Source organism: Monomorium pharaonis, chromosome 8 (assembly GCF_013373865.1).
Source record: "Monomorium pharaonis isolate MP-MQ-018 chromosome 8, ASM1337386v2, whole genome shotgun sequence".
Lineage (NCBI taxonomy): Eukaryota > Metazoa > Arthropoda > Insecta > Hymenoptera > Formicidae > Monomorium > Monomorium pharaonis.
The window spans coordinates 6540224-6563341 of record NC_050474.1 but is presented as its reverse complement, the minus strand read 5'-3'; the positions used below and the strand labels follow the sequence as shown (position 1 = coordinate 6563341).

At 41.6% G+C, this 23118-nt stretch overlaps 2 protein-coding genes across 2 annotated transcripts in view; both read right to left on the bottom strand.

Moving 5' to 3' along the window:
* Positions 1 to 19664, bottom strand: part of LOC105829086 (E3 ubiquitin-protein ligase MYLIP) — a 183498-nt gene extending 163834 nt beyond the window's left edge. The window contains exon 1 of the mRNA XM_036291285.1: positions 18882 to 19664. Coding sequence (XP_036147178.1) covers positions 18882 to 18968 — 87 coding nt within the window. The 5' untranslated portion in view covers positions 18969 to 19664. The remainder of the gene's footprint in view (positions 1 to 18881) is intronic.
* A 1365-nt stretch (positions 19665 to 21029) lies between these two features.
* LOC105834204 (V-type proton ATPase subunit G) lies at positions 21030 to 23080 on the bottom strand. The gene is made up of 4 exons (XM_012676508.2): positions 22930 to 23080; positions 22135 to 22235; positions 21936 to 22034; positions 21030 to 21860 (listed from the first exon to the last, which is right to left on the bottom strand). Exons 1-4 carry the CDS (start codon positions 23009 to 23011, stop codon positions 21786 to 21788), a joined length of 357 nt encoding a protein of 118 aa, XP_012531962.1. The 5' UTR covers positions 23012 to 23080; the 3' UTR covers positions 21030 to 21785.
* Between the last annotated feature and the right edge of the window lie 38 nt (positions 23081 to 23118).

Here is a 23118-nt window from a genome sequence, read left to right as displayed (position 1 = left end):
AGATTGCATTAGAAAGTATCTGCGGCGCATCTCTCGCAATCTGTCGGAGCATTAACTAATTAAACGCGCTTTCGCCTCTCGTCTTTAATTTCTTTCTGCGAAATGAAAACATCGCGCTAACGGCGCGACAGCCGAAAGACTCTAGTTACGCCACTGTGTCGAAACTTTCTCGAGCAATCTCGCGCGTAAATGGTGCATTTATTATCGATGAGTGAACGGAACCCCTCTTCTCCTCCTCCCCTCCCCCCCTTTCCCTCGACGCGGCGGCTTTTCCTTAATTTCCTTAATTAGCGAAACTCGCCAAGTGAAAACGCGGGCGAGTCGGTTATTCGCGAATGTCATTTCCACGTGGCGCTTTTGTTCGCCTCTCCGCGCTGTATTTTCCCTAATCGACGATTAGAAAGTCGATTCGACGCGGGATGCTCTGCCCGGCCCGTCCGATTTCCCCATTTTCGACGGGCGACGTTCGTTAAATTCACGCGCGCGCAGAATAATGACAGGCCATTTCGCTGTCCCAATGACGACACTCAATCCCCATTCGTCGTGGAGCTTTATTACACGCCACCGCGCGCCTAACGACATAATAATACGTCGCATAATCGTTCGCCACGCGATTGACGACGGGGAAACAAAACGGCGCGCGGGTGTGGGGGAAGGGCGGAAAGGCGAAAGAATGCCCGGCGGAGTGAAATGCGGACAACGTTCCCGATTCCGATATGCGTATAATGTATCGTTGCGGTGGTTTGCGCCAATTCCGTAATATCGATTCGCGACGTAACGTGTACGAAAATTTAATTGGCGATACCGGCGATTAGCGGATTGCAGTCATCAATTAGGTTGGAGTTTAGGCTTGATTACGTACGTCACTAATTAATCTGTCAATTGCGGGAGAAGTTCCGCATCGGCAACTTCCGTAACTACGTTCAAAATCGAGAGGGTGGTTAACGATGTTAACCGCGCGCTGCAAGCAGCAACGGTGGCGGCGGCGGCGGCGGCGACTGCAGGGCGTTAAGCCGCATAAACCAGGTCGTTTATAAAATATTATTATATCCGTCGGTTATCAATCTATATTTTCGACTACGCGCTCGCCCGCTGTGTAACATATTCTCGCACGTTTATCCTCTCTCTCTCTCTCTCTCTCTCACTCATTGATTTATTACCCCGAGCCGTAAACAAAAAGGAAACACGTTCGCTCGTTGTTAACGTCGCGCAGTTATCGTCACGCGTGACGCGCGATAATCGATTTAGCGGTTTCAATCAACCTCTCCAAGAGCGCCAAAAAAAAAAAAAAAGCGAGCTGTCAAACGACCGCCGAGCAACCGCCGGAGGAGGCGACGACGCGTGGCGAGGCGATTACAAACGGTTGTACAAGAGACAGTTAAAAAACAATCATCGAGCCAACCCGCGAATCTCGTTTGGCGCGATCATATACCATCCATCTATCTCGCGACAAGTCGTGCGTGATGAGACGACGGGCGGAGAGATGCAAACGGGACAGGGATTGCAGAAAGAGGCAGAGAGAGAGAGAGAGAGAGAGAGACAAGAATGGCAGGTTGATGGCTTTTCCACGCGCGTGTAAGCGCGAAGTGGCCGGACGTAGCGCGAAATGAACTTTGGAAAACGGGAGATGGCCGGACCCCGGGAGTTGATGCGCAGAACAGGGAAAAGGAGAAATACGGCAGTCCCGACAATTTCCCGATGTAATAACAGGGCCCTTGTTCGCGCGCAAAACGCCCGGGAGAACTGTGGAGAACCCCCGAGATATTGCTTTATTCAGCGCCTGGCGGACGCCAGTGAGTTGCAAAGAGGCTTTGTTACTCCCGCCCCGGGTTCTTCATCCCCCGCGCTTCATCCGCCACTCGCGCGCGAGAGCACGGCACAAGAGGGTGAAGGGGGAAGGGGGAGAGGGGGATGTATCGCGCTTAACCCCGCACGGCGCGGGCTAGCGGGCGAAAACCGGAAGGGAGGGCGAAAACTAACGGCGACGATATCTAATATATAGGGCGCGGGAGACATATTGAACCGGTACCGGTGCCGTGTATCTGTTTTTCTGCGGGTTATTGGAAACGACATGCTTCGCGCGAGATATCAATTCTTTTGGAGGAGCTGCCTCTCGGATCCGTCACGAAAGAGAGTACCGTGTACGGAATCAATAAAATAAAATAGCTCTGAAGCAAATAACTCCGAGAGGTAACTACGTCGACGCTGTACATTTTATATATGCGCGTGAGACGCGGCACAAACGTAATATAAAAAGATTATAATATATATAAAAAAGTACTAGAGATGAGGACTTAATTCGAGGACTTGGGTTAATCACTTAATATTAACGATGCTAATAATTATAAGCAAATTAGAGCGGTGATGACAATAGAAACTCTCTCTCAAATATTTTGAAGAGAATTTATATTGCGAAAAATACTGTGGTACAAGACCGAAAATTTATTCAGCGCGCAATTTAATGAACTTTAAAATGTATATAAAATCGCATAAAAAATATCAGTACAAAGATTCATTTATGATCGAGTAAGATTCGTCTTCAATTAGCTCGCATCATTCACCCTCTCAGAAAGAATTTCTGATATCAAGCAAAAAATATACTTGACATATTTAATCTTATTACAACCTCATGTGATATAAAAACAGAACAAAATTAAGATTAAATAAAAAATTTTTATCTTTAGATCGGTCTATTCTTAAATCTAGAATATCATAAGATGGTCATCACAAATTTACTAAATTATTCTAAAAGAATTAATGAAGTAGCATCAAAAGTCATTTTATTCTTAGATTTAAGAATTTTCCATTTAAAAATAAAATATTCCTTCCTCAATAATAAATATGATTGGTGCTATATCAATCCTATTTTATGATAGATTGAAGAGTTATAGCATTAGGTGCAGTAATCTTTTCTGTGGGTGCATCTTTAATTGTTTTCACATATCAAATCTATATTCTCTCATTATTATTAAAAAAAAGTATAGAAAACCACACGAGAGCTCGAAATCGCGTGCCTATAATCGCACCGTTTCGCCCGCGATTCACCTCGGAAGAAATAAAGGGGCCGTCTGCATTTATCGCCCGGCGGAACCATCGCGGAAAGCAATAAAGCGGCGCGGAAATGAAGATATCGGATATAATAAAAGCCTCGGGTAGAGAAAGAGAGGAGGAGGAAACTCGTTATTTAATAAGGTCGACGAAAATGAGAATCTGATTGTCCACCCGGGAGGGGGAAAGGCGTGTAATTGCAGTCGATAAAAGATGCAACGAAACGCGGCGCCTCGCGGAAGCTCGCTTGGTGTATAACGATACGAAGAGGCGCCTTTTTTTTTTGTCCCTCTCGTGTGCAGATACGAGGTATCGCCGACAATGTATCACGATGCGCTCTCCACTCAGCTTCCTCGTTTGCATATAGCGCACACGAATGTCGCGGCGCTGCGTCGCAACGCGGGCGTCTAACATATTGATATCGCGAAACTGGGACAACGAGGGGGGTTACTTAAAGTTGAGACTTTTAAAGCTGGAAAACTTCAGATGTGCTAAGTTAGATTAAACCAAATTAAATTAAGGAACTATTTCCGTGAAGGAGGGGGGGGGGAACATCTGCCCGCAATAATAGATATTTATTTTTCTCACTCGTTATAAATTTAACTCCGTCTGTGTGTATACGAGAGGTTTGTATCTCCCTGATCTTTTTGATATCGCGCGATATTATTTTAAGCATTACTCATAAAAAAATAATAATTGCTAAGAAAAGCAATTTTAGCTTTATTCAATTTTAGTTTAATAAAGAATATTAAGTTACAAGCAAAAATTCGATTTGCTTATTATTCTGACTTTTCTTCGTTAACGTTTTATATTATTCTTCGAAATTCTTTTTTAGAAGTATATAATAATGATTTTTTCTCAGATTTGTAACGAGTATATATTTAAGACAATATTTCCTCTTCTACATGTACGCTCGCAGCTTTAGTAGGAAAGCCATATCGTTATCCCTAAATTCCCTAATTTGTTACGCACGGCCTTACCATCAACATCTCCGTCCAAACCAGATCGAGAGGAAGATGGGAAATCCCCGGAGTGGTTGTATCCCACCGCGGAAACCTGTAAGTAGGAAGCACGGCCCCTCTGCCTGTCTGTTTTCAATTTCGAATTTCGAGCCGGATATCGGCGAAGAGGGGTCACGATGGATTCTCGAGACTACGCAGCGCTCTTTTTTTTTCCCCTCGAGCGAAAACCCCTAGGCTCCGGGAGGACGAATAAAATGAGAGGGAAAAGAAACGCTTCACGGGGATGATGGCGGAAACAAATCTCGCGGGACGGCCGCAACGGCCATAAAACAATCGATGAGGTAGTTCCAGAGCGCGGATACGAGCGACGCTAAAAGTTTTAAAACCCACGGAGGAGGCGTTTAAAGGGGCGTCAGGCGCCCTCGGTGATGAACAACCACGGTGCCAGATCGAGCACTTTCAACGGCGAAACGTGATCCTCCGTTTTTCCGCTTTCCCCCCCGGTTTTCCACGGGGCGTCGATTACCTTTGAGACTCGGCCGCGCGTAAACACGTCCTCGTCAAGCAGACGGCGTCTTAATTTCTTTACGACTGCAAAATTGCCGCCACGTTCCAATTATACGGATCCGTGGACTCTAACGATATTACAACAGCCGAGAATTGCTCTCTGTGAGATGAATAGAGACGGAAACGCGCGAGAGACGCGCGAGGCGAACTGCCGATCCGATCGTTGAGGAGGAAAGTATCGCGACATCATTTACATCTTGCGATATGCATCCTCAAGTAGTTTTGTTTACAGTCATCGAGCGATCTTATTTTACAATCTTTGAACTATGTCGATTTATATAGGGACTGTTACAAATACAATCCAACTTTTATAAAGTGCTTAAATGCACGAAAGAGATAGGGAAAATACAAAAAATAAAGATATACAAAAATATTAATTATTATTCACCGAATCTCACGAGAGTTTCGTGCGAATGCATTCCTGCCCTCATTTGGAATTCAGTTCGCGAATTTCTCGCCACGGTTGCATTGGCGTACGTATGCAAGGACGGGCACGCAGCTAATCCACGTAACATAATTGCGTACGCGCAGCGTCGCGCGGAGGACGGGGTTAAAGAAAAATCGTCGCGAAGTTACCCGAGTGACTTGCCCGGGAGTCGGCGCAAAGTTCTTAATTAATCCTATTAATTAGATACACCGTTGTCGCAGCACCTGACGGCGCTTGAGACTCGAAACGAAAACTCGCGCGTTGCACGAACTTACCGTGTACGGGTCATGACAGGCAGAACCGTCAAATGTCGAATTTATAGTAATACCACTCTTTCCGTCTTTAGCCAGTGCGCAAAGTAATGAGGGGAAAAAGAGGCACACGATGTTTTCGCGAAATATTTATCTGTTTTAAATGAATAAAGAAAAGCTGCTACTTGTTTCGTTATTGAGTGTTGAAAGCGAGATGAGTGCGAATAATGTATGGCATATCGTAAAGATCAATTTTTAATTTAGATGCGATTTATCGGATCAGTTTGAAGGACTGATGTTGCCTGTTGAGAGTAATGAATCGCGTAAGTTGGAGTGTACGCGCAGGAGGGTCTACTTCGGTGTTTCAAAAAGTACTACGAGTCGGAACGACTGAAGGAACGACTTCGCGGAAACACCGCGAGAAATATGCGTGAGTAATGCTGACGGTTTATGTGCTAGTAAAACGATTAAAAACTGCGCGCGATAACGGAAATTGCGCTCTATCCTCGGGGGAGTTGCTTAGCCGCTTACATCGGATTACGTATCGAGCAAATTTCCTAGAAAGTTAGCGTGACTCTTTCAATATTCGCTTAGATCGCAAAATTCCAAGACTCGGAAAAGAATATATGACGTCTACGTTGTTCAAAAAGTAATTACAGAACACCGTGAATGTACCATTAAGTAAAATAGTTCGACGACTTCGTTACCTCTCGCGGTTAATTAAGCGACACTTAATTTGCGAGATACAATTTGTTTTTCTCTCGACGGTTTTTCTCACCTTCTCTTATTTCAAACGTATTTTACAATATTTACACGTCCCGATTCTGAAAACTTTCAACTATCAACAATTTCGAGAGCGATTTAGCTCGACTGAAAAATAATTTCTAAACGTGAAGAAAAATACCTCTAGTAGAATTTGCAATATTTAGTTCATTCAATATGCATTCGGAAATATAGAGAAGAACCCGTTTCCGAGAATACATTCCAAAAATGCAAAGAGCGAGACATATCAAAAATTTTGCATCAGCATTCTGAAAATATGTGTGTTCATCAGAGCGAGAGAACGTGCCCTTCACTCTCGATATATATCATTTTATAACATCCTTGACATTTGAATAAACTCGATAAATAGAACTCTATCGACGAAATAAAGAGATGAGAGATCGGAAGGTTGTTTCTTTTTGCTTCTTATCCAGTCATTTTCGCGGGAGAGGCAGTCGCGTCGCGAAGCAGAGGGAGAACTCACCCCGTTCGCCGGCAGGCGGATTTCCGTGGAACGCAATTAAGTGGCGTAATGAGATTCCTATGACACTGACGGCGGTACCGACGACGCCGACGGGGGCTTTTCAACACGCGTACGAAAACGATGCCGGACGCGGCGGCGGCGGTGGTGGTTCCACGCGAAATTCGGAAATGGCTCAAGTTAAATGAGCATTCCCGCGCGCCTGGCGCGCGGGAAGATCGGATGTCGTCCGTACGCCTAATTAAACTTCCGACCCCCCCTTTGGGCTTTCGGCTAACGAGACGAGGCGCGACTTCGTTAACGCCGGTTTCGCCGGCGTCGCAGCGCGCGAGAGATAAGGGAGAGGAGCACGCGAGCCGGATCGGTGAGCGAGATATGGGCAGGGATTTATAGTGTCCGGAAACCGAAATCAACGCGGACAGGACGGGTGCAAAAGATGACAGTGTCGAGTGAAGGGAAAGAAGATTCACGATGTATTCGGAAACTGTGATATACGAAGAAAATAATTAGTATCAATTCAACAATTATTGTCTGTATATATACTGAGAAAAACATTTTGTTAATTAGACTAAATTTTCCAACAAAATTAAATTTTGTCTATTCAAGTATTTATATATTTCAATTAACTATATAAATACTTGAATTGAAATTTGTGCGTTTAAGTTAAATGAATAAACTTCAACTAACAAAATTTTAATTTAGTTGAAAAATTTTGTCAAATCAACAATATTTTTTTCTCAGTGTATGCAAGAATATAAAATTTTCTTTAAAAAGGTTGACAATCTTGAATTTTTCGAAAATATCATATTTTCAATAATATAATAATCAAAACTTTAATAATATAAATAATAATCTAAAGAACACAATATTATTGTTTCAATAATATAATTTTTTGTTTCAGTTAAATGAAGCTTATAGTTGAGTAATGAGAATTTTTTTTCTTGATAATACCGTACAGAATTATTCACGTGAGCGAGTCATGTTTATACAAGATTTGACAAATTCTTTAAAGAATATTTTACATTCTTATATACGAGACAATGGCTTGTAGATTTGAGACTAATTTCTTCCTGCGTATATCACTTTTTTCCACAGATGTGAGAAAAGAATCATTTCCGCGGGCTTATCTACAGCGCGCACATCCCTCGACGGATTTTCACTTTAAATGCGGAGTACAATGATACCTAAAATAATATTCTTTGAACATTGTCGATTCGTAATTTTCTGCGTGCAGTTAAGTATACGGGGAGAAAGAGTAACGGATCCGTCCCACGGGGCAAATATTCTCCGGCAGTCTAATGCTTCAGGTAACTCCATAACGCTCCATCCGGCTGCCGTTTCGCCAGCATTAGACCGGTACAATTAAAATTTACGCGATTTAATCCAAGTGTCGTTCCGCGCTCTCTCTCTTTCCCTCTCTCTCTCTCTCTTTCGTATGCACGTATACGCACACGTGTTCGTAACAATCTCGCGGTTGCATGCGCCTCGCACCGATGGCAGGTAGTCCGCGTACAAAACGGAAACAGAGCACTTAGGGCAAATATTAATGCGGCCATTTGCATTTTAAACGAATTGCGGCTCGACGCTATCGCGGAGATTTTCATCCGCGCCAAGAAACCGTCGGAAAGGAAGGGTGTACGCGACGAGAGAAGGAAAAGGGGAGAGAAACTGTCCACCCCGTGCGTTCGCTCCGTATTTGCATATCCACGTTATTTCGCGAGATTAACTTTTATCTTTTACTAGAGAGAGAGATAGAGAGCACTGGACAATCGCTGCAGGGAAAGGAGAGGAAGTTGTTCATAGTAAGACTTTTACTTTACGCCGTGGAAACCGATTGCAAAAGTGCGATAAAGTTGCCGGGACGCGTGCAGTCTTCGTCGGCGATGACACGAAGGTAAGGTAAATCGCGGACTTCGCGGCGATCTTCCGCGGGAACGAAGAGTTAATTGAATTTCAAATCCCCCTTTGAGGGGAGGAAAAATTATATCGTGCGCTCTGCGTGTACCTTTAGTGGAAGGTAAAACAAAGGAAGCCCCCCCCACAGCACTCGGAAAATAGAACGAGTGCTCCGTTCTACAATGTGAAACTGGAACGTCGGTACCAAAGGTGATGCATGGGATCCTTTGGTTGGACTTTCCGCGTTTCTTCAATATTAAACGACTCGGCCGCGAATCAAGACTCCCGAGTAAGTTTACTCGGAGAACTGCCGGAGAAATGAGGGAATTTTCTTCTGTTTTACATGCGGGCCTGAAAGTTTAATCCGGCGAGACTCCCCCCACGATTTTCAAGAATTAATCGACTCCGCAAATACATCAAAGCGATTTCAGGAAAGGGAAGACGTCAAAATAAATTAGAATGCTAATTATTACGTTACCGACACACAACGCTCTTAATAACGGCCATAATTTCTCGCGGACGATCGCCCGGGAAGAATAAATAATAAGGACTGTCAGTCTCGGGGAGTGTCCCAGGGCGAGTGTAACGGAAAATATTGCGCCGTAAAACGGTACTTCTCAGACGCGTTTTCATTTATTTACGCGAGTGCTCGCGGGGTACCATTGCGGCCTCCGCGTTTACGTCGTTCGGAAAGATTCATAAAGCGCGAAAGAAATCCTATCCCAAGAATAAAGAACGGCATTACACCCCGCGTGCGTATTCCGCGCGGATACGCGGGCATTGTAAAAAGTTTAAGGACCCAGGCGAGAGAAAATACGGACGGCTGTAAAGTCAGTGGAATTCGAACGGAGGGTACACGTTCGCCGTATTTATCCCGTTTATTGGCATCGCGCGCTCTTCGTGAGCGGTAATCGTGTAATTTCGAGTTTCATTCGTTTTCGCCAAGTTTTATTCCGCGGTGTCCCTCGCGGCTTTTTCGTGAACTTCGCTTATCGACGATTATTCTTCTTCGATCATTCCATTTTTACGAGCGTCAATGATCAAACTCTCTCGCGCAATGACGCCGATCTCGCGCGTTTCCAAAAAAACAGCGCGTTTCGTTCCGTGTCGATTTGTCGTGCGACCGAAAAGAGACGGGGGGGAAGAGGGAAAAACCGACAAACGGCAGATGCTACCGGCTAGCAATGGAAGTCAGAGCTCGGCCAGTCGTACGAACCAAATAGCATCATAAAATTTCATGTGCTACGGCGAGATGATTCTCCTACGCATACGAAAGGGGTCTCCGATCGAATATCGTACGTTTCCCGCGGGTTGCCAAAGTGACTTCGAATGGAGTTTGGAAAAGCGCTTGAATTCCTCGCTGCGCGTTTCGGCGTCTCTCGCGGCTGGAAAAATCGCCGATTAAGAAATTATACACGAATTCCTTCCTTAATCCAAAGTGAAGGAAGGCAGAGATATACGTTATACAGTATCGTGGCATCCAAGTTTAATGTCTCTCTTGAGCGGAGCTCAGGTTATTTTTCCGAAAGACAGGGAAACAAGACACTTGGGAGAGTTCCATAAGAAGGTGACTGAAATTCGGATCCGACTCGAGCTGCTGTCTTGCCAGACCACCACAGAGTTCTCCAAGTCGGGAAACTTTATGTGGGGAAAGTAACATTGATAATAAACAGTTGCTGAGCTGCTCTGACCAATATCGTAAAAAAATAATGTATCGTATTTGCAGTTTGAAATGTTCATTATCTCACACAAGATATGACTCACTTTATATTTATTACTCAAGTATAAACAGTTTAATTATACGAATACTTAAAAAAAAAAAACGTACAATGTGAAATAGCATCATAATGATATTACTAATGATCGTGAACTTTTACATAATATTAAAGATTGTAGGAATAAACACGAGATAAGAAAAGTCGTAATGCATAAAATGATAACTTCTTTTATATCAAGACATGTTTACGTTAACGATAGTTGAAAATTACCATCCTGTGAAAAACCTGCGTCATCATCGATGACAAATAAAAGATAACGTTTATAAACTATGCTGGGTAAAAATAAAAAAAAACATATAAATAAAACTATTAGTTACGTAAATCACAAATTGCATATTCCATCTTTCAATGATATTTTAAAGATTCTCAAAGATGCATTTAATAAAGTCTTCACACCTTTAGTCATCATTGTGTATTGTAGAAATGTAATCATAAAATTCAATAATAAGTTAAAAGTAAAAGGAGAAAAGTGATACAAATAAATAATCAATTGCTGGATCTTTCCTTCATGTCTCCTAAAATTCTATGGAACGTGAATGTCCATTAAAAAAAATATGGGGTCACTGTCTGCACAAGTTTGGAAAATCCTGTTTTAAGAGATTTTCAGATTTCCGAGTCTAATGTGACAAAGTAAAATCCTCGCGAGCTTTATGAATAAAAAGAAAATAAAAGCCAAACGCACCCTTTAATATTCTAGCTACGAATGTCTGGATTTCAAATATGAATGTATGCAAACGCGCACGTGTATCTCCGGCGTCGGATATTCAAACCGCACGATATTGAATGCAGATTCGGCAAAAGATTATATTATTATGATTCGATGAGGCACACCTGCGCAGCGTAGCTGATAAAGCCAACTGTACAAATTAGTGCCCTTCCTCCGTTCTTATTTGCTCTGCTTTGAGACGCACGCGCGTAATAAATAAACACGGCAGATAATTCGTGGCAGACAATTTGATACAGGTTCGGGTTTTTATTGAACTTAAAGTTAATTTTAGCGTAATTTTTAATTTCAATATAATTTTAACATGTTAATTTATGGCATTTGAAGTATAAAGCGTGCATTGTGCATAACGCGCGTACGCGCACAGTCATACGACTTCACGTTTTAAAATACAATTCTTCCTCGAAATCGAACACACACGCATGATTTATTATTATTACAAAACGAATTAATTTCCATTCGAAAGCGTTCTAGCTATCAATGCAACAATAATCAAATTATCGAATCGGCGACGGTCGACATAGTTATACAATCGTCGATTAAATTTTTGACAAATTTTCCCTTTGTATTATATTTTGTCCATAATTAAATCGAAATTTTGGTCGACTGAAAAAGGAATTAGCCTGAATTTATCGGAGTGTCTGTGTCAATCAAATGCGATTCGGCAAAAGTAGGACTCTTCGCGCCCAGTGCCAGTTGGAACTGTGATAAATCAAATGTAAGAGAATGCGGAAAAGGCGTCTCTTCGTCACACATCGAAAAGAAAGAGAGAGAGAACCCGACACAGACGGGGGATGGGGGGAGGGTGGAGAGAGGAGAACGCGAGTCTGTGTCGTCACGAGAGACTGGCAGGGGAGTTTAGTTTAGACGTTCGCCCGCTCCTTTTACCGTTCATCTCGCATGACGCGAACAGAGCGGGAAATAGGCTCCTAGTAAACGCAAATTAGATCTCGAAAACGTCTGCCGTAACACGCGCGCGCGCGCAAGCGTCGATCGGATTGACTCCGCGGGGCACAAAGACGACAGCAAATTGAATTCCCGGATTGAATTCCGGCCAATTTCGACCTAATTTCCATAGCGGCGCGCCGCCGCCGCGGCCTATAAGCCGATGGGAAATTTTTCAAACGGCGTCTCGCGATCGCGCGGCAGCTTTCTTTTCCGAACAGATACATGCTTCACGTGCGACACACGGCCGTCTGCGATGAAAGCGTCATAACGAAAGCGGAGTATTGTCGGAATGGTCGATATCGCGACAGAGAGGGTTTCATATAAAAGCCTTCAAATATATATATATAACATACGTATATGGATACTATATGAATATGTATAGTAATCTAGGAAACTGTTTGAACAAGATGGCACGAAGGTATCGTACGAAACGGCATGATATTGATCAGACTTTTTTCTCTATCTATGCTTGAAAAAAGTTAATCCCAAATCTACAATCGCTATTTCATATATAAGGAAGAATTGAAAATTCTCCTTAAAGAATTTGTTAATCTTGAGAACGGGGATAATTCGTTTACATGAAAAATTTTGTATAGTTTTATTAAGAAAAGTATATATTCTCATTATTCAACAGTAATTTTCATTGAATTGAAAGAAAAAAATATTGGATAAAAAAGAATATCTTGAAAAAATTATAATCTTTTGATACCATTGTTATCAATCACTTATTGAGTGATTGATAACAATGGTATTGAACTTAGTTGGTATTATGATAAACAATGGTATTAGACTTATTGAGTGATTATCAATCACTACATTATACTTTTTAAATAACTAATTATAATATTAAAATAAAAATGTAATATTTTACTGAAATTTAAAATTATCGAACTCCTTGAAGAAGAGACGATAATTGTTGAATCAATACTGATTTTTTCTCTACAAATAGATTTTACATAAAAAAAAGGGAATCACCCAGTTCTCAATTAGGTATTAATAAGAAGAAAATATTCCGCGAACAATATTATACAAGTATGCAATCGATCGATCATAATTACGTAATAAATGTCTCTGGCACGACAAAAAATTGACTAATTTACGCTCGTCTTTTTATTTCGCGAGTAATGTGATACGACCGGTGCCGCGATTTGCTGATTCGCGTATGTACGAGAATCTCGCGCAAGTGGGGAACCTAATAACGCGATGGTCAGTGAAATTGCGTCCCAGTTAGGCTGCCTGACCCACTTGGATCGTAATCATCGTCGGATGCACGAATTGATATCAGAGGTAAACACATCACGCCGCGGCGGAAGTCTTCTGTCGCTTGCCCTCTTGTTTGCACAGGACGACATATCGGTCGAGTTGGTTTCGCGGCTTTCGACAAAGGTTACACAAACGTCGACAGTTTTGGAACAATTCCGTTTGATGAGCGCGCGTAGTCCAAAGTTCCATTCCATTTGTGTTTAACGTGTAATTACCCGTATATCGCCCGGGTAAACGGGCTCCTTTCGTTTAAATCGCGCGCGTTAGTTCCTTGGTGGCAAACCGCGGATTAACAATTCGGACGGTGTGTTTCGAATTATTATACCCGATCTACCCGAGTAAATCACGCGTATTATATATCGCAATTAATCGCAAAATCCCTGAGGAATCGCATCGCGGACTCTGCACGGTAACGAATATCAGGGGGAGCGCCTCTCAGAGGCAAAAGAAAAAAAACAACCGGGGAGAAGTCCGGAGGTTTATTTTTGGTTCATCCCAGGGCCTTCAAGGCTATTTTCGACGCGCGCGTGATAACCGGTTCCTCCTCTTTGAGCGACATACACGGCGATAAAAACGAGTGTTGTGTGCCGGGTCACGATTACGCCGCGTTGGAGAGCAGAGCGGCACAAACGACTCGTAGATAAATCCAGAGTAAGCCAATCCAGAGAATGATACCATCACAAAAATATAATATTGTACAATGTTTCGAGTGCGCGCGTATCAGTATGCGAAACGGCATTGATACTTTATCGGCAGCGGATTACGATATAGTCAAGCACAAATGTCAACAAGTCATGAAACAAAAATGCCAAATGGCTCCATAAATATCGAGGCGTTACTAAAAATATGAATAATTATATCAATACGTAAAACTTTCCCCCCGGACGTTAGAAATACCAGAAAGTAATTAAAAAAATTATTATTGATGATGTCTCATTTCCTATTGCCATGTCAGGTCACGCAATCTTCCTCGCCGATAACAGCGTCGAAGGCCTTGAAGGACTCGTAGCTATTTGTAACATGTCAGCTCGTATACATTTCATTTTTTAAACAGAATCGTAACCGGCGAAAAGAAATGGGAATCGATTCTCGGGGAGAAAAATCCTGGAGACGGTCGCGAGGTCGGAGACATCGGGTCGGAGATAAATTGAATACGATCGTCCCGATACCCTCCGTTACCATCCCTCTCGGCCCGCCGCCGCAATCCCGGCTGCGACTTATAGGAATGGATAATGCAGCGAGTCAACCGGAGCATAAGGAGTGTGTAATAGAAACCAAACGAGTTGCCCGCCCTCCCACCAGGCGAGACGCGGGGAGAGATATTTTTATGGGGGGACTCCCGTTGGAAAAGAGACACGACGACGACGTTGCGAAGGGCGCGCGCTCACGAGATAAACCTTTTGAAAACCTTCCTATAAATCTCTGACGCAAAATATGATTATGCACGGAAGGAATTTTCTCTTAAAAATTACCATGAAAATCGTGGTAATTGTGAGACAACGTAAATCTTGAAGAATTTTACTATACTTTTGACAAAATTTACTAAAACTTTGCCCAATTTTTTTAAAATTTTAGTAAATTTTGTTAAAAGTACGGTAAAATTCTTCAAGGTTTACGTTGTCCCACAATTACCACGATTTTCAGGGTAATTTTTAAGAGGAAATTCTCTCCGTGTGCTAACTGGCAAACATTTGCATTTTTTCCCTAAACATTTCGGCGTCCACCTCAAGGATCGCAGATTCCGGCCCCGGTAGCATACGTACGGTCGCATGGGGCGGGGATGAAAAACTAAGGGCAAGGACCAATCATATTAAAGAATAAGTGAGTGTACATTGGTTCTTGCCTTTAATTCTTTATCCCCTCCCCATACGACCATATGTTACCGGGACCGGAATCTGTGATCCTTGGTCCACCTAAGTCTTTCGTTTGTCGCTTCGCGAAAGAGAAAAAAAAGAGAAAAAACATTTTTTTAAACACTCTCGTAACGGGAGACTCCTCGCTCGGCGGAGTTACGAAAACGGGAGCTTCCGAAGAGCTTTGCCGAAGCTGCTTTTTGAAAGAAAGAGTCGTCATCTTAAACACCGCGCCACTGACAAATCGAGATTTCGGATCGGAGGATAGCGCGACGTCTTTGCGACATCTGTTGCACAAGTGGGAGCTAAGGACCTGGGCCAAGGTATAACCTTCGTCTCTCCTCGTGTAATACGAAACGCACACATTAACCTATTAAAGGGCCCGGGCCAAGTAAAAGCGAGACGCTTCTCAGGGTCGTTTCGTTTTTGTAATAAATCAAACGTTCACCGTATAAGTCCTGCCATACCTGGGACAGAAGTGGCAGAAACGGACGCTGAATTGAACTGTGAACCTACCGTATCTCTAACGTACTATATGTATATAAAACATCCACGCAAACACGTGTTCCTTAACGCAAGATGAATCAATATCGATAAACTGAAAGCACACTCCACGAGATAAAGTACAACGCCGCTTGTGTGCCTTCGTCGTCTATCACCGTAGCTCTGAAGTACTTTTAAACAAATTTATCGCTTATCGTTACGAATCTCCGTAAACATAGAGTGGATATATCCGCGGCCGACCTTTGAACAGGAACATTTTTTTTTTTGCCCGATAAGCAGCGCCGAGGCAAGGCAACGCGTTCCGCACACCTCGATAGCGTATCTCGAATAAGCTAGACGTTCCTCCAAATTGTCAAGGAAAAAAAAAATGTAACCGCACGAAGCCTTTCCAGATTAAACGCAAAAACAGCCGAATATCACCTCGATGTTCGTATACATGCAAGGAGACAACAAAAAAAGGCGTCGGATCGCGAGGAGAGCGAGAGAAGTTTCTCGGTGTATCGAAAATGCCCGCGGCATCCTCCTAAGAGAGGTAAACTTTGCCAGTGCGCGAAACTTTCCTCCGTGGATCAGTGAGATCGGCGTGCTATCAATGCGGCTAACTTACAGAGAGAAAGAGAGAGAGAGATCATCGAAAGGATTTTACGCGCCCGTCGAGTGCGACGACCGAGCCTGCAAGTTTGCACGTCGAAGGAGGAACCTGCGCCAAAAATCGCGCATCTCATTTAACTTATAATCCGATCCTCAACCGGGCCGACGATGGTCCCTGCCGTTGACTCAACGAGATTGTTGTCGCCATTCCGAGTCACCATTGTGTGCCACCGTATGCTTCCCGCACCCGCGAAATCGTAGGTCCCGCCACCACCGCGCTTCGGTGAGGCGTTGTGTTGCGCGACACGAGGACGCACTTTCCTCATGCTGCAAAACGCGCGCAATTGTCCCGGCCCGAATCGCGTCTAGAGGTCCTTGCAGGCGAGAAGTTTGCACAATGAATCATTCAGGCATCGACAAGAACGGGGAACGATTTTCGACTTGACACACTACACTCTCTTTCGCTCGCGCTCTTTCTCTCTCTTTCTCTCTCTCACACTTTAACGGATTTTGATTAATCGTGATTTGGTGCTACACAAACGGAACAATACCACTGCTCCCGAAAAGAAAAACAAGGTCAAACTTATCGAGTTGCTAATATAACGTCCTATTACAGTCTGAGATTTTTGAATCTTAAAATAACAATCGAAATAATCTATCATTCTCCTCTCGTAGCAGGTAAAAAAATTAATATTTTAATATTAAATATTTAATACTTTGATATTAAAATATTCATTTTCTTATGTTTTTATATGGAGAAATAAATTATTGCAATTGATATTTTTTATTCCAATAATAATGCATTCTGATAAGATACTTAGTATTTGGAACTTAATAAAACTTTTATATTTCTCTTAATAAAATTATTATATTCAAAATAAAATTTACATTTTATTAACATAAATTATTAACATATACCTATCGTTTATTGTATTATTTATTAACAGTCGATTTGATCGTCAGATCCAAAAGATAATCAAGAGGTAATTGTTTTCAACTAAAAAAAAAAATGTATAAATAAAGCATATATTTCCTCCGTAGACACACAGAAAAATATTTTTTTTATGTTAAGAAAAACAGTTTCTCATTTTTTAGTTTTTTTTTTTCTTTTAAGTAACGGTTATCTTTGTAAAGAATATCTCTTTGAATGGTCTTGAAATAGCATCATCACTTACTTGAAACAAGTAAGGTTTACTTAAAATAAACTTCTATGTATAAGACACACAAAAAATGTGTGCTTAAGTTAAATAAATATTACTCATTTTAAATAAATTATACATTTATATATCCGCGCGCCTAAGTTTATTGTAAGTTTGTCACAAACAAATTTATTCAAAGTATATTTTGAATCCTAATAATTTAATACCCCAATTGAGACAATTGAGAATATTAAGTTAAAATAAAAATTTAATTTACTTATTATTTTTACTTTATTTTTCTTCAATTTAATTCATCTAATACTGAGTTTTTCTAAAATTTGTAATAAGTATATTCTAAAATTATCAAAAAAGAGAGAGAGAGAGACAATATTTTTTACTGAAGATAACAGTTATTTATTAGAAGGAAAAAAAGTAAGTTGAAAAACGAATGGCAGTAGAATAAATGTTTTTTTGTGTGTATAATTAGGCTAGTGTGTATAAAGTCCAGTTTTACAACTTAATTTGACCGAAGTTCAACTAATCATTTTTATGTAAAGAGCAAAGTCTCCTTGGACAATGTTAATGAAATCTATCTAAATTATTACCATATATTGCGCATGAAGCAATTGTGTGAAATTAAATGTTTCCCCTTAAATATTGTTATAGTAAAACATTAAACTTGTAATATAATTTCTTAACGTTCAATACTTCTGACGTCAAAAGACAAAATAAATGACTTCAAACAAAAAAAACAAACGTATCAAGTTCAATATTTCCTCGTAAATTACACGGATTACACGGAGAAAATTTTATATAAAAATTTACTATGTACGATAGTAGGATCATAAAAAGATATTTCACAGAATTGCAGCATAAATAATATAAATACTGTGGTAAAATTTGACGAAAAACGTAGTAAAAGTTTTTATAATTCCTTCCTTGATCCGCGCTTATTGCTTGCGATATAGTAACTTTCAATATAAATATTTCTCCGTGTAGGCTAAATTATTACTAAGATTGTATCATTTATTAACGCTCCAAAATACACGATGTTCAATTTTAATTGGAAAAACAAATATAGAGCAAAGCATTTCCTCGTGAGTACAACCAGGCTAAATCATTACTGAATTGTATAATTGTAAACGTGTGAAGTTAACATTTCCCCGTGCATACACAATTAGGCTAAATCCAAATTAATTGGGACCGTATACAATTATTAATGCTCGATCTGACGTCACGATCCACGAAACGAGACGATCGATGAACCGAGAAAGCATACATACGCCGAGCGAAATATTTCCCCGTGAGCGTAATCTCGCGGCAAATTTGGACTCTGCTAATGCGTGGCGTATCTAGATTGTTAATATGTAACTTTGGTAAGATAAGCGTTTCGTATTTGCGCTTAGTGGCAAATTTGATTTACCTAGCACGAATATTGCACGGCGTAAGCACGCGTTGCGCGCGCGCGCGCGCGCGCGCCCGCGCAACGAAAATAAGCAAAAATTAACCACGGTGTTTACCACCGTCAGATCCGACTAACTTACGAACGTGCGACGGAGTACCGGAGAAACTGGTAAGCTGCCGCTATATTCGGGCACTTACGGTACGTAATTACACGTATACGTCGAGACCGCGCGATGCCAATCCGCTTCATTGTCAACGGGGAGAACAAAAGCGCGCCACTTACCTTCTCGAGACACTCCTGGCCGATGGCCTTCGGGTCGACCTGCACCTCGAGGATGACGGAATTGGCCTGGCTTACGAGGCACCACATCTTCGCTTCTCTCCCTCGGCGACCTTCGAATTCCCGACCTGCGAACTAATCCCTCGCCGTGGCCCCGGCGTGACTCCTCCTGCTCCTCCGCTTCCTCACAAGAAACCAATATACACTTGTATTCGCGACGCGCGCCCGACCGTCTACAACGACCAGAGCAAGGATGACAATGACAACAACAACAACGATGACGACGACGACGACGACGACGACGACGACGGCGAAAGCGAAGATAACGACGGTCTCTCTTTCTCCGGATACGCGGCTGGTCGGCGGCCGGTCGTGCCTGACGGCAATACGCTCTTTGTCATAACAAAACTTCAAAAGCCACGTACGTTCACAGCTGTCACTGCGACGGGCTCGCGCGCTACGACTACGTGCTCCGACAACGTCTGCAACGTGCTACTCGCACTCGTGACGGTGGCCGAACGCGTCTCGTCGGCTTCCATTTCTCGGCGCGGAATGGCACACGCACTAACCGCTCGCCGCCGCCGCGGGTCAGTTCGCGAAATCGAATCGCTTTCCGGCCGCTCGATCGAGTGGCGCTAGCGCCGCGCGGCTGATACCACGTCGGGGGGCCGCCACACTGGGCACACACACACACATACACACGTACACACAACACAGCACGCGCACGCGACACGGCAAGCGCACCGCGTCGTCGTCGCTCTCTCGAGTCTACGCGGCACGCCGAGAGTGTGGCGGAGTCGTGGTGAACCGGCGGGGAGAGGAAGAGAGAGAGAGAGAGAGAGAGTTAAGTACAGCTGATCATCCCCACCATCGCGCGCGCGACGACGCGAGGCGCGCATGCCTGCCTTCCTCCCCACTCCTACCACTACCAACTGTTACAGTGACGTACTACGCCGCGTTGATAACTTCACGCGTAAACAATACGAGGCGCGTGGCGAACTTTGGAACCGTTGTTTTATGCTCAAAAGCTCACGCCTTTGATTCTATAATTATAATATCAGATTTCTGGGCGGAATTCTATTTGCGATTTTGTACTTTGCACCTCGTTAAATGTATTCTAATTCGTTAAGTGTTTCTCGCATTGTTTGTAGTATAAAATTGTATAAATAAAACATTTTATTCCTTGAATTCTGATCCACGAATTACGGATCGTCGGAAAGTTAATTTCATCTGTAATATTCAATGATGACGGTTTTACGGCTTACGGTTTTATTTTAACAAAAAAAAAGCTTGATCAAATTTTAATTTTGATTATAAAATTAAAAGATTAATTGTAATATACATTTTATTGTAATTTTATTACATTGAAATTAATTCAATAGTTTATAGAAATTGTGCTCGGTCAGCTGAAATTTCTTGTGTGATTTTATATTTTTCCAAGTTTATCAAACTACGCACTAAATAATTTTAAATTTGTCTTGATAGTACAATTATAAGACGAACAAAAATAATATCACGATTAAATTAATAATCTGCCTCTTCTTGATTAAGATATTATTCTTCGCAACAAAATTCATTACAATATTTAAAATTTAAATCTAACAGTAATTATGTAAAAGTTACGATCCAACAATACGATTCGATCTGGATAAAATATATGTTTTGATTCTATTCACTTCAAATTTGAACATAAAAATAAATTTAGATTCGATGTCAAACAAGAACAAAATATTAATTCGCACAGATACCAAATATACTGCTAATCGAATATGCAAACACGGGATTACCAGAAAGAATAATTACCTGACGCATTTTAAACACGAAATGCTTACATAATCGAATAAAGTATCTATTGACGGAATCTTCACTACAATACGCATTATAAATTTAATGTGTCCTTGAAAATACAAATCTTTGCTTTCTGACGCATCTTTCCTCTCGAAAGCAAAGTTTAATTTAAGTTCTAATTTACAACAGATGTTGATTGATTATGATCGAATGTGAGAAGAATCAACTGTAATTCATTTAATTTCTTACAGCCTTAAGGCTTCTAAGGCTTATTACACCTATTATAGATTGAGCGTATGATTTATCACGTATGTACACATGGTTCGAAAATAGGAGCCTTAAAAAGAACGAAAAATCATAGAATTTTGTGGGATTTTCTTTCCTTTTCTTTGTATTTCGAACACTAATACTGTACAGACAATCAACCAGCTCACATAGACAAGGATGTACATGTAAGGCAAAAATTGCCCATCTCGCAAGATCAACAAAAATTTGAAATGTTCCCGCTAAAAGATAAAAGGTTTAAATACTACATCGTCGCGTGGTCCACCGTAGACTGGGAGCGTGTCCGTGAACCGCGAGAGGCTGTAGGGAAAAAGTTTTCGTCCTCGATGCGACAGAATCAAATGGAATGACATCTAATGGCATACACCGAACGACATACAATTCGTTACCACCACCCTAAAATTGCTTTAACTGTATCTATTTTAACGATCGTACGTCGTCCCGATGTGTCTAGGCCTTGACGCATCGGGTCGACAGTACTCGGTTCAATACATAACTTTTTTTTTCTCTTTGTACGATGTAACTACATTACAGCAATTCTCAAACTGTCCGTATACCGTGCCAGTGAAAAGCTCAGCGATAATAACAATACGACTACATTTATTGTCGTGTAGCAACTGCGGGAGAAAAAGATTCTAGTAGTAATAGTAGTTAAGTTTGAGTATGACTGCCTACAGCTACATTGTATACAGTTTCTCCAATAAAATATAACATGTCATACAATATAACAGCGATAAATACATATTGAGATATGGTGAACAGTAATATTTAATGTATATTTATAGCGTAAGACGTATCTCATATTTATAGCTATTTAGATGCAATCCTTGTGGCTTAGACCTCAATGCGGTAATTAGTGTGCAGTTCAGGCTTGATGTCGTACACCAATTCCAAGATTTTAAGCATGACCTAGATTATACAGAGAATCAACATTATAGTTTCTTGGAGATGTATATCCTGAATCTACTATTTAAATTTACTTACCGTATTTTTGTGCACAGCAACAGTTTGATTCATTTCTTCTATCTTAAGTCGTGTGTCCGCCTCGATGCGTGCGGCTACGTCCTCTTTAGAACCCATGTGCTACAAGTAAGCATTATCATTATGTTGTTGAACGACTCAAGACTACTGAGATGAGTCTCAATGAATAACATAAATCTCATTTTAAGGGAAATAATAATACTTTGGCTTCAAAGTCACGGAATTGCTTCTCTCGTTCCTGCCGATATTTCTCAATCTCATCCTGAGCTTCCTCTTTGGCTTGCTTCAGACGACGTGCCTTACCTACAAAGATATGAGAAAGATTATAATACAGTCCTATTTTTTCTGACTCCCTGCACAAAATATTACATTTACATTTAATTTTCTTAATGTTATTGGGTCTATACTCTAGTATGTACATATACCTATACTTAATTACAAGAACTTTTATGGACAACTTTAATTAATTTCTATAATCTCAGTTTAATTTGCTCTTTTTTTTTTTAATTAAAAAATGGTAGAAAGTAATTTAAACCAAGATTAAAGTTAATCTGTATTGATTAATCTATATCGATGCAAATGTGTCCAAGGAACATATACAAAAGAGCAAAACCTCAAAGTTGGAGCCTCGTTATATAAAGCTGGACGAAGCTAAGCACTCAGTAAATGATTGAACTCGCATAAATGTGATCGAGTACGATTAGTAGTGGCACAGATTACACGTAGGTTAGCCAAGATTATTCTCACTGTGAAGCGTCATTTCATGAGTTACCAGATAGTGCAAATAAAAGTGATTTCTCCACACGTTTCCCGGATCCGGAAAAATCGTCAGAAACTCATCACACGACGCGTCAATCTCAGAAAAAGAGTCGACGTCGCGACCGAAAGGTTACAAGTCCGCGAGCACAGTCGGCGCATCCGCGTTGCGGTATGTACTTTTTTTTCTTTTCCTTTCCCAAGAAATATCTCGGCGCGACACGTCGGCAAGTGCACTCACGTTTTCTGGCGTCCGAGACCTTTTCGGCGGCGCGTTTCTCCGCGGCCAGAAGCTGCTGAATACCCTGCGTCTGGCTGGCCATCTTTACGAGTGGAGAACGACGAGCTCTGTCACGAATCGATCATATGACTTTGAAGCTTCCGCCATCTGCCCCGCCTTAAACGACGGCGCTCCGTGTCTCGTGCTCGC

Coding starts and splice junctions, on each gene's coding strand:
- LOC105834204 (XM_012676508.2), bottom strand. CDS start 23,011: ATGGCCAGCCAGACGCAGGGTATTCAGCAGCTTCTGGCCGCGGAGAAA. Junction 22,236..22,929: donor GGTCTCGGACGCCAGAAAAC/GTGAGTGCACTT, acceptor ATATCTTTGTAG/GTAAGGCACGTCGTCTGAAG. Junction 21,861..21,935: donor TTGCTGTGCACAAAAATACG/GTAAGTAAATTT, acceptor TGTATAATCTAG/GTCATGCTTAAAATCTTGGA.